Raw genomic sequence first — 16863 nt, forward strand, 5'->3', positions numbered from 1 at the left:
TCTTCATGTATTCTCCATGCTTGCAAAATTTCAAGATGATTAAATATCAATATTCATGTTATCAATCAATTGAATAAATTTAAGTTTTTGTAGTATAAAATAATGAATAAAAGATAAGTTTATAGATCAAATTATAAATAACAACTGATTGACTAGAATATTGGTATGCATGTTAAGAACATATGATTCAATAGTGGAATATTTTAAATATAAATTCAATAATAAGTTATTGGGTGATATAGTATACTTAGAGTTACACTAAATGTAACTTGAACCTAGCATATATATATATGTACGTATGTATATGTGTGTGTATGATTGGAAGTTGCCTGGTGTAACTCTTGTAAATATACACATTTTTTACATTGTAGATTTATAAGAAATCTAAGGGTTAAGAAAGCACTATTGTCTACATCATCTTGTCTAATTAAGAATATATTTTATCTCTCTTCCTCTTAAAATTCCTAACCATCTTAATGTAGAGAGAGAAATTTCATTTTCTTAGTTTTTGTCCCCCCAATCTCAATATCCATAATTTTTTTTCTTTTGCCTAGTAGTTGTTGTTGTTGTTGTTGTCGTCGTCGTCTTTTCTTTTTTTTTTTTTTTTTTATATTTTTTTTATGTCCAAGGTTAATAAAATAATTTGAAATGATCTATTCACAACATTGTTGTTTGGGAAATGATACTACACCCAAAATTTGATGGTAAATTTTTTTTCCCCTTTTACATTCAATTGACCAAACATAATTTGTAAAATTAATATTAAAAATTTAGTGTACTAACCTGCCCTTTGCTTAAGGGAAGGTTTCTAAAAATTATCTTATTTCATAATTAAAATTTATTTTATTTATTTTTAATTAAAATGTATTTTAAAATATTAAATGTGAATTTTTTTTATTATTTTTATTTTTCAACAGATATAGAGAGATTTGTCATTGCAAGCGGTTTGGTGATTGATAAATTTTGCATTTTTATTCTAAATTGATCCATTATTTTTTTACTAACAATGGTTACATTTTTTTTTAAAGAGAATCTTATAAAAAAATATTTAATTACTAATAATCTTATATAAACAAAAAGGAGCGAGGAGTGTTAATTTTTTTAAATCTTATGGGAGGAGAATATTTTTTCCCCCATAGAGTTGGGATGAATAGTCATTCTCCCAAATAAGAAAGAAGAAGTATATTCCAAAGATATTTTTTTCATTTCATTTCATCCCCTCATCTCAGATAAAGGCTAAAGGAGGAGAGTGTAATGGTCAAAAAATAAAATAAAACTGCAAACTATAAGAATTAAAGAAATCAGATATAGCCAATTCAACCATGGCCTCACAGTCACAAATTCACCAGCTTCACTTCCTTCTTGTCCCTTTAATGTCCCAAAGCCATCTCATCCCTTTCACTGAAATGGCCAAACTCTTTGCACACCATGGCGTAAAAGTTACCATTGTCCTCACACCCCTTAATGCAGCTCGGTTTAACACAATCCTTGAACAAGCAAAAGCCTCAAACCTCAAAATTGAATTTGTTTCACTTCGTTTTCCTGGCCAAGAAGCTGGATTGCCTGAAGGATGTGAAAACTTGGACGCCCTCCCTTCTCTCAACTTATTACTACAATTTTTTGCAGCATGCAACATGCTACAAAAGCCGCTAGAAAAGTGGCTAGAAGAGTTAGAATCTTTGCCTAACTGCATTATTTCTGATATATGTCTTCCTTGGACCACAGAGATTGGCCTCAATTTCAAGATTCCGAGGCTTGTCTTCCATACAACATCTTGCTTCTGTCTATTATGTTCTCACAACATATCTTGCTCTAAGGTGCTCGAAGGAGTCACATCTGAATCCCAGACATTTTTGGTGCCCAACATGCCAGATAGGATTGAATTCACTAAAGCCCAGCTACCTGAAGCAACGACAAAAAGTTTGGATGAATTCACAAATTTTGTGAACCAATTTAAAGTGGCTGAGCTATCGGCACAAGGGATAGTGGTTAACACATTTGAAGAGTTAGAGCCAAGGTACGTGGAAGAATACCAGAAAGTGGTGAAGAAAATTTGGTGCATAGGGCCGCTATCTTTATGTGACAAAGCGATATCTGATAAGTTTGAAAGAGGGAACAAGACTTCTATTGTTGAGCGCAATTGCTTGAGATGGCTAGATTCAATGAAGCCCAACTCTGTCATTTATGTTTGCTTTGGAAGTCTTTGTGAAATGTTGGCATCACAATTAGTGGAGCTTGCTTTGGGCTTAGAATCATCCAACTATCCGTTCATTTGGGTTATTAAAAGGGGAAAGTATTCCGAAGAATTAGAAAATTGGTTAGTTGAAGAAAATTTTGAAGAGAAGATTAAAGGGAGAGGTCTTATAATTCGAGGATGGGCACCACAAGTTCAAATACTATCCCATTTAGCAACCGGAGGGTTCTTAACGCATTGTGGTTGGAATTCTACACTAGAAGGAATAAGTGCAGGCGTGCCTATGATAACATGGCCTATGTTTGCTGAGCAGTTCTACAATGAAAAGTTACTTGTTCAAGTGTTGAGGATTGGTGTGAGGGTGGGAGCTAAGACTTCTGTTAACTTTGGGGAAGAGAAGGATAAGGTGTTGGTGAGGAGTGAGGATGTGAAGAAGGCAATAGAACAGTTGATGGGTAAAGGAGAAGAAGCAGAAGAGAAAAGAGAGAGAGCTAGAAAGCTTGGAGGAATCGCTAAGAAATCCGTTGAAGAAGGGGGATCTTCTTACTTGAATGTGAAGTTGTTGTTCCAACATATATCAGAGAACAAGTCAATCATCGGGTGATGTAGAACAAAGTTTTCTGTAATCTTTTTATAAGCTTGAGAATAAAAGTCAAGGCGGCGGATTAACGCTTTAGGCAATAATTTTTATCCCTTAAATGCGGATGAACGCTTAACTTTGTTCTTTTCTTTAAGCATATTTTATTTGGCTAAGTTGATAATGGTATTGCTGTAATGCTCTTCTAAATTCTATGATAATTTTTCAAATGTATGGTGAATTCTACATTTTTTCATTAAGTCATCAAGCTTTCTATTAAGCTAGAATGAAGCAAATAAATTAAAGCTGAGTTCTTAAGTGTGCTTTCTTTCATTTCTTGAAATTGCATGTGATTTAAATTATTTATATTCTCAATTTTGTTAATTTGATACTGCTTATGCTTAACTTTATTTTCCCTTTCTATTTTTTTTTTTTTTTTAAAAAGACTCTATTTTCCGTTGTCTATGGAAAGATTATATTCCCTTTCAATTATATATATATATATATATCGGTTTTATGGTGGGTAGTTATAAACTACCACTAAACCCAAAAGCTAACAATTATTTTAACATTAAATTTTTAGATAACTATGGTTGATCTTAGTATTAAATTCTAACACGGTACAACTATCAACTATATACTAATTAGCAATTAACAAACTTTATTTACTTTTTTCCCCCTCTCTTTTAGGTAGCATTCAAATTTTGAAGAAGTTGCTTACTATCATTGCGAGACTTACTGCACAATTTCATTGAAAAGACTTGGTTTAGGGCTTATGATATATGTTAGGGACATATTTGATGTAATTTGCTAATTATTTGACAAAACGTATTTTACTTGTAATTGGGTAGATCTAGGATGGGTTTAGTATTTTAAGAAACAAGTGTTCAAGTTTAGTATTGAAGTCATGCAAGTCTGACTAAGAAACAAGTGAAAGAAGTGTTGTTCATTAAAACTTGACAGCAGTCTCGACAGATAGACTTTTATCGAGATTTAATGTTGAAGCTCGACAAAAGCTCAACATAAGCTGTATCTGTCAAGAATTACGAAATTAGGTTTTCCAGATCTGATTACATGCATATCCTTGAATATTTGTGTAGCGTTTCTTTTCTCACAACATTAGACATATATAAGGATTATTTTAAGAGCCGTCACAAAGTAATGCAAGGTATTGCAAAAGAATAATCTATACATATTGAGACCGGAGATAGAAATTGCTCTAGTTTATCGTATTCTCTATATAACCTACTACATTTTTACACTAAGGGTTTTGTGACCAAGAAGTTTCCTGATCTTTATTGTTGGATGAACTGAAGAACTTTGCAGCCAACATCTTCCTCAAGTTGGTGTGTTAGTCACGTACTAGGATCCGTGCATCATTGGTTAGTCACGTATTGGGATTCGTGCATTGATCGGAGAGATTGCTACTACAATATAAGTCCAATTGGGTATTGGGGTAAGGGTTCGATTGTAAGTTGGTATTAGGTACTGGGATTCTTTTTACTTGTAACTGGTTATTTTGATAATAGTGGATTCTTGAGAGTAGTGACCTTAAATTCACCCAATGGGGTTTTGCCTTGATGGTTTTCCTCATTCGTAAACAAATCACTTGTGTCAATCTTATTTTTTGTTGCATTTAGTTTTTGGTGATTTTTTTGTGCTACCACGCTATTGTGTGTTAAATTGACTTAATTAATTAACTTAGATAATTAATTGATTAATTTACCAAATGGGTTAATACATTTTTGGCTTATCACTATTCGATGACTCAAACCTTTGCTATTATATATTTTTTTCACAAAGTTTAAAGCAACCAAGTCAATCATTAAGTATGATTTGAATAGTAAAACCAAACTAATGTGATTGAAAAATGTAGCAAATTTGAATTATGATGAATGAAAATTATTAAGCTTTAAAAAAAGAAAAAGATAGTAGTTACTTTTGTGCGTGCTTGCTGAAGCCTTTTTCTGTTTTGATTACTTCAATTTATATGGAGTTTGAAGAGCAATTACTTCCTTAATTTTTTCAACTTTGTAGTACTTCACTTGCTTTTTTCACGGCAATTGGCATAAATTGTAGCTGACTATCGGCTACTTTTTGCTTTTGAAAGCATTTGAGTGGTGTGTGTGGCAGGAAGTTACCCAGCCACACATCCCACTTACATCTTATCATTTTTTTTTTTTTTAAGATGTGACATTGTGGTTTTAAGAGTATTTCCAGCAGATTCTTTAAATTTTTGTACTGTTTGGAGAATGAACAGTGACTTTTACCTTTTATCTACCCACTTTTTCAAATACACTTTCCAACAGATTCTTTATCCCATTTTCTATCTCATTTAAATATTATTTCTTCATTCATTCTTTATTCATTATTTATTCTTTTTTTAATGACTACACATCTTCCAACATTTTTTTATTCAATACTTGATTATTATAATAGAAAAAAAAAAAAACATTTAAAGGATGTACAGTAGCCCATTAGATTTGATGAGCTATTGTTCGTGAGCCAAAAAAAATTCAGGGTTTAGAGAATCTATTGGAGGCCTTTTTTTGGTCTCATTCTCTATTATAGAGAATATTTTGCCTTTAGCTACACCATTGGAGATGCTTTAAGTTTAGGCTGTCATAAACAACCCCACCTCCTTCGTCACGTGATGTGAGTATGGGGTTTTGTTTAATATATATATTTTTTCTGTTTTATATCATCCTTATAATTTTTTTTGTTTGCACTATTTTTATTATAATTCACTTTGTTAATTTTGGAGGGCATTTATTTTTTGTCCTACAAACTTGTCCAAAATTTATATTCTTTGATAAATCTTGCGTGGACATTTTTTTTTTTTTAAGTAACAAATTTTTGTTGTTGAAAATTTAATATTTCAACAATAATACTTAGGAGAATAATAAATGCATGCCCTCTATTTATATGAGAGGAAAAAGTACATATTTATTATACTACTAGTTTATTTTCTATTAGAAAGGTATTCAAATTTGAACGTCTCTTATTTGCTTAGAAATTAGTTTAAATATGCATGAGGATAAAAAGAAATTCAAAAACTCCTGAAGTGATGGAAATGAGGGAAATTTAAACTCTCTAATCTATTCACTCCTATAATAGTCGTTCCCTCATTAAATTATGGACCGCTTTTTAGACTTTTTCTCTAAAATTAAAGATCATATCTTTAGATTTTGAAGAAATTTCAGAATAACAAATTGCTATAGAAATTTCTTGAGAAAACTTAGAAGAGACTTTAGGTTGTTATGTGCGACATCACTCTCCTAGACTAGAAAAAACCCAGTAACCTTATTCTTCATCTCCCACCACATACAGTATTACTCATTCTACATTCATCTTCTCTAAATCCCAGTAAACTTTCTATTTTCCGTTGTCCGGAATTTCCCTTTCAATTATATATATATATATATATAGGTTTTATGGTGGGTAGTTATAAACTACCACTAAACCCAAAAGCTAAAAATTATTTTAACATTAAATTTTTAGATAGGAGTAGAGTAAACACAACAGCTCTTTAATATCATAATAAATTATCAACACACAATCTTTTCTCAAAATTAAAAAAAAAAAAAAAGGTCACCCAAGTTTAAATGGGTAAGAAATAATAAATTTAATTATTTAACCATTATTGTGATAAAAATGAAAGGATACTAGGGAAGAAGTGAAGAACTATTTTAATAACAAACTAAATTTCTTAATATGGTTAAAAAAAAAAAAAAAACTCTCATAAGAAATCTAAGGGTTAAGAAAGCATTATTGTCCACACCAGCATGTCTAATTAAGAATATATTTTCTCTCTCGCCCTCGTTAAATTCCAAACCATCTTAAGGTAGAGTGAGAAATTTCATTTTCTTAGTTTTTCTCTCACACACACACTCTCTCTCTCTCCCCTCCCCCCCCACTTTTCTTCTCCAAATAACGGTTTCTTTCTTCCCTACCCTGTTTGCCAATCTCCATAGATCTCTAGTGATAGGTAATATCCTTAATTTCTTTTTCTTTTTCTTTTTTGTTCTTTTGCTTTTAGTTTTTTTAGAAAATGTTCTTTTGCTTAGTTTCCAATGGTTTTTAATTTTTAATTTTTTAAAAGAAAAAGACAATCCAAGGTTGATAAAATAAGTGGAAATGATCTATCCATAACATTGTTATTTTTTTATGCCCAAAATTGCAAACATTTTGGGCCAAGAAGTAAAGCCAAAGATCCAATGAATTCGGGCCTTAAGGAGTACATAATGACATTTCAGTAAAAAAATGTATTAAGGGAAGACAATTTGGTAATTGCACCCACACCCATGGGCAATTAAATTAAGGCACATTGACACATATGAGCCAAGTGTCACACCCACCAAGTTCCACTAAGTTCCAAGCCTTTTGTATAAAAGGAGTAGAAGAATGGAGATAATCCCAAACTTCCTTGGGCACTTCTACGGATAGAAAAGAGTTAGAGATGAAAAGCTCAACACATGTCTTCTGCAGGAATGACTTCGGCAGATTGGGGTAGATTGGGTCCAAGACCTTTTTGATCCAATAAATAATATTTGGCCCTATAAACACCTCATTTTGTACCATGCTAATAAACTTTAGTCTCCGGTCTCAATGATGAACTTGATATATCTACAAAAGATAATTGAAGTTATTTTGATAGTTTGGAAGTAATCACAACTCAAAAGTGCTCAAATCGCTTTAAAAATGATGTTGAAAAATGATCTTTGCTCACTCTTTTGACCATAACTTTTGCTCCACAAAGTATTTTTGAGTGAGGTTTATTTCATTGGAAACTAGACATCCTACGCTTCAATTTGAACATAATTTTTGCCTAATTTGGACTTAAATTGAGTGAGTATGACCGTTTGAAGTCAAACCATCAGAGCTGTCAAAATTAGGTTTTTTGGGGATGCATGCGTGCACGGGGAGCATGCATGCATCCGCATCCCCAAACCTGCATATGCAGGCCAATTTCCAGAGGCCTAGAAATTCATTTTTTGGGGCCCAAAGCCTCCCTCTTTGATGGGGCTCGGCCCCTAGACCCTTTGGAATGTCCAAAACCCTCTAAATGAGCATGAAAACCTTGATTTAAACATATAAATACAACCTTATACCTCCAAACTCAAACCCTGGCAAGAGAGAGTTGATTTTTCACCTAAATGTTTCCAAAACTCTCTTTTTTCTCTAAAATTTCTGCACACACAGCCAGGAGCACATTTTTAAAACCTTTCTCTAGTGTTCATCCAAGCAGAAACTAAGTTTTTCAAATCATTAAATCAAAACCTTTTCAAGAATCATTTTTATTTTGAGTTGTGATAACTAAGAACTATTGAAATATTCTATTTACCTTTGAATCTCATTGAATCTTGTTGTGTAGGCACTGAGGGGCCGGTTAAATCTCTACCAAATTGTGATCCATAAGCAAGGTGAATCTCTCCCCATGACTCTACCTTAATTTATGGTTTTTATAACTTGTGTTCTTGTTGTTTTTAATTTGATTTACATGTTATATATGCCTAGAAATATGTTTTCCTTTGTTTAATTTTGTCTTACTGTGTCTTATCATTTTTTATCAAAGAGTTGAATGATTGGATATATTGATGAACATGTTTTGATGTGTTAAGTGTTGTTCTTGTTTGTTACATCCAATGCATGTTTAGGAATAGATTTTGTTTTATTTATCTTTGATATTTTTGTTGTTAGTTTAGGTTGTTTAGTTTTGTATTAAAAACATGCTAGGTTTTGTTTGATTGCTGTTTTGTTGCTACTTTAAAACTGAGTTTCTAGGCGTGTATGTGTGCACATGCTTTAAGCATGTGTCCGCATACTCATGCCCAGAAACCCAGATTTAGGGTTTTTACTATTTTATTTGTTTTGCTTAATTTTAATCGCATGTTTAGATCTTGTTGAGTCTAGTTTTCACATGTTTAGCATTAGAGTTAGTAGAATAACATGTTTCACATGCTTTGATTGTTGAGTTGATAATTAGAGTTAATGCTTTGATGAACCACATGAACATTCATGAGAACTTGAACATGCATTGATGCATAGGTGCTGTGGTGCAATGAGGTAAGGCATGCATTCATATGTACATTAATTCGATTAGGATATGATCTCGTTTAGATTTGATGAACATGATATTTGAGTTTGGATGGATATGTTTGTGTTCTTGATGTTCTTGATGCTCTCCAATAATTCTTTGATGCTGCCATGTCTATGTTTTTGCCTTGGGTGTGATATAATGCCATTGATGTATGTTAGGGTTTGTGATGAAATGCCATGTTGTTTGCTAGATATATGCTAGTGTGTGTGTGTGTGTGAGTATAGAATGATAAATATTGAATTTGTCTTTAGTGAGATTAAGACGTAAGACACAATGAGTGGAAATCGACTCACACGTCGGGTGGGTTGGGTGCCTAACACCTTCCCATTCCCATACCTAAACTCCGAACTTATATTTTGGTAGTAAGATCAGTCCTTCCACGTAAGGTCACTGTATTTATGGTTCCTAGACTTAAATTAGGTGGCGACTCCATTTCTTCTCCGCACTGGTCCACTCGGCTGAAGCGTACTCCCCTTTTAGGAGAAAACCCCTGTGCCCATAGGCCCATAAAGGGCCAAATACTTTTGTATAAAAGGATAAGATCAAAAGAAGCCAAATCTGTCCCTAGTAAGAGACATGATGAAAGAAAAAAAAGTAGTAGCGCTAGAAATCACATGAAGGAGAAAGAAGCCAAAATTGGAGAAAAGAGGTAGGTGAGAAAGGTAAGGTCTAGGCTTTGCCCTTCTGCATCCCAGCTATGGAAGGGGAGTAAGGCCCATGGCCAACGAGGTGCAAAGGGTGTGGTTTGGTGGAAAGGGGAAATGACCTAGATTTGGTATCCCACTAAGACCACTTTTGGGAGTATGCCTTGTTGGGAAGGCAAATTTACCAAAAATGGGAAGAAGATAAGTGGGAACTATCTAATGCATGCTAGAGAGTGAAGACAAAGAGAATTAATGAGGGCTTTACCATTTTGGGAAGAGAGAGAGAGAGGTAATGGTGTATGACAGATTGTCATTTACCAAAAAGATGAGGAACTTTGTCATAAAACCAAGTAGTAGGATTGAACCCACCTGCACATGGCCAGAAGATGGTGCACAATACGTTGTGGGTGTTGGTTGAATGACTGTAGTAGACAAAATGGTTGGTGAAAATAAGGTAAAAATGGAAAATAGCATGGATTGAGTTGTGGTATAAATAGGAACAATACCCATAAATATGGGAACGACAAGAACAACAACACAGTAACCAAGGCAATCTAAATGGTGAGTTAATAGTGAAAGAAGAGAGAAAAGAGAAAGAAAGTAGAGTATATATAGCAAGAGAGTATAGCATGCATCGCTATAAATCATTTCCCTCCCTCAAAAAACACCAAAGCACACTCTTTGTAATCTCCAATTGATGATTACTCTGACTCATGTTCCAATCCACATAACTTTATAGCCATATTTGGTAATAAGATTGTGTGAGTTGGAACAATTGAGATTTTTTTAGTCAACATTCTGTTGTGAATACTTTTTACCCATGAATTATTTCTATCTCTCTCTCTCTCTCTCTCTCACACACACATATATATATATTATCTTGGAGTGTTATTTGTTTTGTCCGCAGACCGATTTCAGGTAAAATCTTGCGCAAGGAATCAGGCCCAACTCTTTTACCCCCAACAGAAGGCCTTAGCCCAAAAGTGTGAAAAGGCCCCTAGACACACCCGCATATGATAAGCATTAGCACAATAGGCTGGAAGGTTATGGTTTGTTTGGATAAAGCAAATGAAAAGAATGAATTAAATTTTTTTAAGAAGCCAGTACTATAGAGGGTGTTTGGTTTGATGTCATGTTTGTAATTAATTGCAAGTGTGTGGGGCCAAAGTCAGTGGCTTGTCAAATCCAAGCTCAGTACGTTGGGAGCTTTTTCTTCTTGGAAGATGAATTTTGAATTTTAAGATAAACTCAAACCAAACACCCTCAAAATATCTGAATACCCAACAACCAAATTACGTTGAGTCGTTGAGGGATGCCCAGAGGCCGTGACTGTTGTCATGTGTCTAACAAAACATTTGGATTCCTTGCAAATATATTTCTACTTGTTATGTCTCTTGACTTATCGGTAGGAGCTAAGTAGTGATTAGATTGAATAGGAACAGAGATTTTGTGAGTAGATTTCTACTTGTTATGTCTCTTGACATATGTGTAGGAGCTAATTAGTGATTAGATTGAATAGGAACATAGGTTGAGGAATGCTAGATTCTGTAGAAATAAGGAAAAAGAAGAAAAGTTGTTGAGAAAATGGGGATGACAGTCAAACGTCAATGACACTAACTATTTTTATTTTATTTTTTTAATTTTATCTCTATGTCTAGTAATAATTTTGATGGATGATGTGGCCATTACTAAAATTTCTCTCTCCACATGTCGTTTGGAATTTAGTGAGGGAGAAAAGAAAAAAATATTCTATTTTTTTAATTCATTAGATTTCTTGTAAATATATTCTATAAAATAAGTGTAATTTTACTAGAGTTACATTAGGTTTAATTTAAACTCATTATATATATATATATATATATATAGAAGGAAAGAATATTCTATTTTTTTAATTCATTAGATTTCTTGTAAATATATTCTATAAAATATTATTTTCATATCACATAGATAGCTACGAGTAGTCGAGTACTGCCACATTAGCATCAAATTAAAGAAAAAAATCTCTTAACTCTTCATTAACCTCTCTCTCTTTTGTGATTATGTTGACCAATCTAACAAAACATTTATGTGTATTTGGTTGGAGAAAAAATAGGGAGGATAAAAATGAAATGAGGGAAATTAGTATTTTGTGTTGTTTGGTAATGAGAGAAATGATAGAAAATTTTTGATGGGCCCAACTGTACTAAGAATTGATCTCTTTAATTTGAAGAGAAAATATGTGTGAAAAGCTTATTGCTTGCCCAATTACCAAATTGCCCCCACTTTAATGAGTCTCTCCTACACTTCTCCAACCATGTGAAAGACATATCCTCTCTCTCTCTCTCTCTCTCTCTCTCTCTCTCTCTCTCTCTCTCTCTCTCTCTCTCTCTCTCTCTCTCTCTCTCTCTCTCTCTCTCTTTTGTTTTTTCTATGCTATCTACACAACCACGTGAAACAACATATCCAGGTTTGTTCTTTGACATGTTTTTATTTCTCATATTTTGTTTCCAGCCAGAAATATATCATATATAACATAATATATATTATATTATATTATATTAATAGAGGAAAATAATATGTTGAGTACGAAAAATAATAACTAATGTATTTATGTTTTTTTATTAATTTTATTTAATAATAATTACTATTTTCTTCTTACAAAGAAATTATATGTTCCTTATTATACACTAAGGTTGTAAGATTAAACTTATATAAACTACTGTAGGAACAAAAGCCCAAAATCATATAGTGGGCTTTGGACTTCACCCGGAACAATTGACAAGTCCGAGGAGAGGCAAATGGTTGTAAAAGGGACTCCCAATTAAAGTCTCATAAATAGGAAAAACATGAAAGATGATCCAAGGAGGAATACCTTCTCGGATTTGATCAATGTAGCTCAAATGCGTAACTCTAAAAATTAGAGGGCCCCTCCGAAAGGCCCTAGTGATAGGAGTGTGCCATATAAACATACAGGAAAGAAGGAAATGCAAAATATCTAAGGAAAAACTGCTATCACTGCATTCAATACATTGCAGCTACTATTCTGGTTACATTTATGTGGAGAGGGCGTCTAAACAGTATTGCCTTGACTATCACAACTCATAGAAGGCTGAAGGGGGGTGTCTGATGGGACGGGCACTCAAGTGGGAATTCGGATGATCAACGAGTATAGGATCAAGATAACTCGAAGAAGGTTATATAATGTGAGAGACCCCAATGAGATGGGGATCGGAAAAAAAGAGAGAGTACACTGTAGCAACCTGAGTTGCCTCAATATCCAATTGTAATCATCATACACAATTGTAGCCTCCTTGGACTTATAGTCCACTGATATCAATATCTCTTACTTGTGCCTAACTATCATCTATTTCAAGACTTGCCGTTGTACAACTCATTAGGCCCTAACTCTTCAACTCATTCTCTACAAATTCATTGTGTTGGGCATTTTGGACCAAGACTCCATACATATTTGTGCTTGGACCCCAAATTGTGTCCCTACAACTACATTTTCTATCCTTCTATTTTTCTCCTCAATTAAACAAAAAAAATTTTCATCCCTCCACTTTTTCATCCTTTCAACCAAACACTTATTAAGGAAAAACTAAAAAGTTGCTTGGTTAAGAGAAAAAAAGTGGTGTTTTCAGAATTCATTTTCAGTTTTTTATAGGACCTACCATAAAAAATTGGTTTGGTTATGTTTTTTGTACTCAGTTTTTATTTTCAGTATTCCAAAAACCGAATTTGAATACAAAAACTGAGTACAACTTTTCAATATTTTCATTTTTGTAAAAATGAATACATGTAAGTGAAAAAAAAAATTGCTTTTTTTAAAGTAAAAAAAAAAAAATAGGGAACAAGTGCCAAATGATAAATGAATGTGAAAATGGGTCCTTTATCATTTAGATTCAGAAAATGAAAATGAAAATTGAATACATTATTTTTAGAACCCAACAACACTTAACCTGATGAGCCCTTTGGATGTATTTTAGGGAGGATAAAAAAAAATGAAGAGAGAATAGTTTTTATGGTTGTTTGGTAGAGAGAGAAGATAATAGAAAATCTATGGCATTCGCTTTTGATGATAACTCTTTATCACCAAACCAAGATATTAATCAATTTTTGATGTAGGTGGAAATTGAATTCCAAATTTCTTATACAACCATCAGAGACTTTACCAGTTCTTTTGTGCTTATTCTTTCTTTTCTCAACAATTTTGAGGTTTTATTTTTCTAAGAAAAAAGTTTTGGATTCTTGATTTTTTTTTTTTTTTTGGGTTAAATAAAGTACCACTTATATATACATTTTTAATATAAATTGTGGCGTGTTTAGCTCGGTTAATGGGTTGTTTACCAGGTTGTGCTCATAATCTACTTGTTGTTGTGTGGGTTATGGGTATCCTACAATGGAAAGTTCCTAGAAACGCAATTCTTCTACCTTGTTGACAATTCCCTGTGGTTCCCTAAGTAAGCTCTCTCTCTCTCTCTCTCTCTGTGATATCTCCCCACAAAAAATGTCCAACCCCATTCTCCCTCTTTTCCTCTATTTATAGGCTTGCTTAGTGGGTTTGTCATGATTGCATAGAGTGGCTTCTCGTGCAAGTGGGGGGCCCTTTGTGGTTATTCCTGACAAAAAAGGGGTCCCACTTTGGGAGCAGGAATGACAGCTTTGGAACTCGCGACTGACACCGGATATTGCTCGGTAGGCGATCTCCCCTAAGGCACTACCGAGATACATTAGAGATAGGCTCCGAGCAACACTAGACCTCGAGGTTGTAATAGTTCTTGGGTTATCCCCGGGTCAAATAGTATGGGTTGGGCCAATGGTATGGCCCATATGTGATCCACAACCCTTGGGCCCTCAGATAATGGGCTGGTGGATTCATTTACTGTACATAAATAATGTGTTATTTTGTAGTTTTATCTGACAGTGATATGATAGTAAATTTATACTAACAATTTTTTCTACTTTTTCAATTAAACAAATAAGTTTTTCATCTTTTCACTTTTCCAGTCTCCTAGCCAAACACTGATGAGAGAAAACTAAATTTATTATATCATTATACTTTTCTATCTCTTATTTATTTTCTATCTTCTCATTTTTCTACTCATCTAATCAAACAAACCCTGACCTTAACCAATCCTTTATACAATCTCAATCAATATCAATTTCTGATTAGAGCTAGATTTGTAATTGTAACTAACTCTCTAACATAATCAGATAGCCTTTAGAATTTTGAAACGGCACAAACTCTTATACCCCGTTTGGTAATGTTGTTCTAATAACGTTGTTTAAGTATTATAGAAATACGTGTGATTGAAAAAGTGTTCTGAAAATACTTGTTGTATTGTTTAAACAACGAAAACTATTGTTTAAACAACACAACCAAACAAGCCTTTAACCTCACTAATCACATGCTAATAAAAGTTACACACTTCCATTAAAAAAAAAAGGCGAAAAATCCATTTTCATCCCTACATTTTCACGCGATTCCCACTTTGGTCCCTAACTTTCTTTTCCACCGTTTTTAGTCCCTAAAATCAAAAAAGCGATTTCGTTTTTGTCCATACCGCGGTCAATACCCTACCGGCAAAGTCTTAGGTGGTAGACGAAACACCCTATTAACTGACATGGCGCTGATATGGCGATTAAAATATTATTTGGCATTTTTATATGCCACGTCAGCATTTTAATTTATTATAAAAAGCCATGTCAGAAAATTTAAACCAAAAAAGAAAATAAATTAAAAAACAAAACTTAAATCTAATTAAAAAAACGGTTTCAAAAAAAAAAATCTAATTAAAAAACAAACACAAACACAAAAATAAGCTAGAGCTTCCCAAATCTCAGATCAAATCAAATTTTCTTTAACCTTAATTCTTTTTCTTTTTCTTTTATTCTCATTTTTAAACTCTCTCTATCTCTACTTCTCTCTTTCTCTCTTCACCCTCAACGAAATCTCTCTCAGACCCAAACTCTCTCAAAATCTCATCTTTGCCGACTTCCAAACTCCAATTTGACCCAAACTCTCTAAAATCTCAGTGATGAGGTCGTTGTCGTCGAACTCATTCAAGACTCAGTGAGGTCATCGCTGCCGTCAAAGAAAGAAAACCCATCGCGAAGGTCCGTCGATTCGGTAACTCACCATAGTCGCCGATTTGGTATGGCTCCATTGTACAAAACCCCAGTCATCGATTTGGTATTGGAGCCTAGATCAGTGGTTGTGAAGCTGAGATGACCCCAAACTCTCTAATCTCATAATCTCATCTCCGCTCAAAACCTTATACCCAATATTAACCAATGATGAGCAAATCAAGAGGCTGGTCTTTGAGGTTTTGATCATGGAGGCCATGGGGTCTCGATGCCATAAAAACAATGGGAAAAATTTGGAGCCTTGCATGTGGGTGTTGTGAACATGGGTCGGTGGTTGGGTCCGTTGATGATTTTCGTTTAGGTTGTGATCTGGGTTTCGTTTGTGTTTGATCTCTATTTGTGATCTGGGTCTGTGTAAAAACCACAGCTGGTGGTGGCTCATGGTAGCTGTGGAATGGCTCAGTGAGAGAGAGGAGAAGAGAATTTGATTTGATCTGAGATTTGGTAAGCTCCAGCTTATTTTTGTGTTTGTGTTTGTTTTTTAATTTTTAATTTTTAATTTTTTGGGCAAGCTTAGAGAGAGAGGAGAAGAGAATTTGCTAAGAAAATGCAAGAAAAGAAAAGTTAATTTTTAATTTTTAATTTTCTGAACAAGCTTAGTTGGGGAAGAAAATGAAGAACACATAGTTCTGAGTTCTTCATGTTCTTCCAAAAATAAGAAAAAAATTAATTTAACTAATTTTTTTTTAAATAATTAGGTTAGAAATTTTTATATTATTTTTATCTAATGTGGCTTTTAAAAAAAAACCATAAATTGCTAATGTGGCATTTTTAAAAATGTAAATAATTTTTTAATATTATTTTAATGGGCACGTTAGCATTTACTATTGGACTGTTTGCCACGTAGGATAATTCTGTTAAATGAGTAACGGCAAGGACTAAAACGGAACGCATTTTTCAAAATAAGGACTAAAAATGGTGGAAAAGAAAATTAGGGATCAAAGTGAGAATCATAGGGACGAAAATTGGTTTTTCGCCAAAAAAAAAAGAAAAAAAAAAGAAAAAAAAGAAAGTTACACACTGATACTAGAGTTAAATCTGCGACACCGTTTCGTGATACGCTTGGGCTACACTATTTTATTTTCTATGGTGACTGTCACACCATGCTGTAGTGTACTAGTAGCTGGGCTTACATGTCTGTCATGGGCCAGGGGATCACGTGGCCTTAGGAAAAGTGAGTGACCAAAAGAAAGTGGAGCCTTTGGATTTTACGAACCGA

General features: G+C 33.6%; 1 protein-coding gene across 4 annotated transcripts in view; it reads left to right on the top strand.

Annotated features, from left to right (window-relative positions):
- The first annotated feature begins 1213 nt into the window (after nucleotides 1-1213).
- LOC126692245 (UDP-glycosyltransferase 73C3-like) overlaps nucleotides 1214-16863 on the top strand; it is a 74236-nt gene continuing 58586 nt past the window's right edge. The window contains exon 1 of one of the 4 annotated variants that reach the window (XM_050387777.1): nucleotides 1214-2600. In XM_050387777.1, coding sequence (XP_050243734.1) covers nucleotides 1323-2600 — 1278 coding nt within the window. In that variant the 5' untranslated portion in view covers nucleotides 1214-1322. The remainder of the gene's footprint in view (nucleotides 2601-16863) is intronic. The other 3 variants (XM_050387776.1, XM_050387775.1, XM_050387774.1) reach the window with 3 other exon arrangements.

Source organism: Quercus robur, chromosome 7, assembly GCF_932294415.1.
Source record: "Quercus robur chromosome 7, dhQueRobu3.1, whole genome shotgun sequence".
In the NCBI taxonomy this organism is placed as follows: Eukaryota; Viridiplantae; Streptophyta; class Magnoliopsida; order Fagales; family Fagaceae; genus Quercus; species Quercus robur.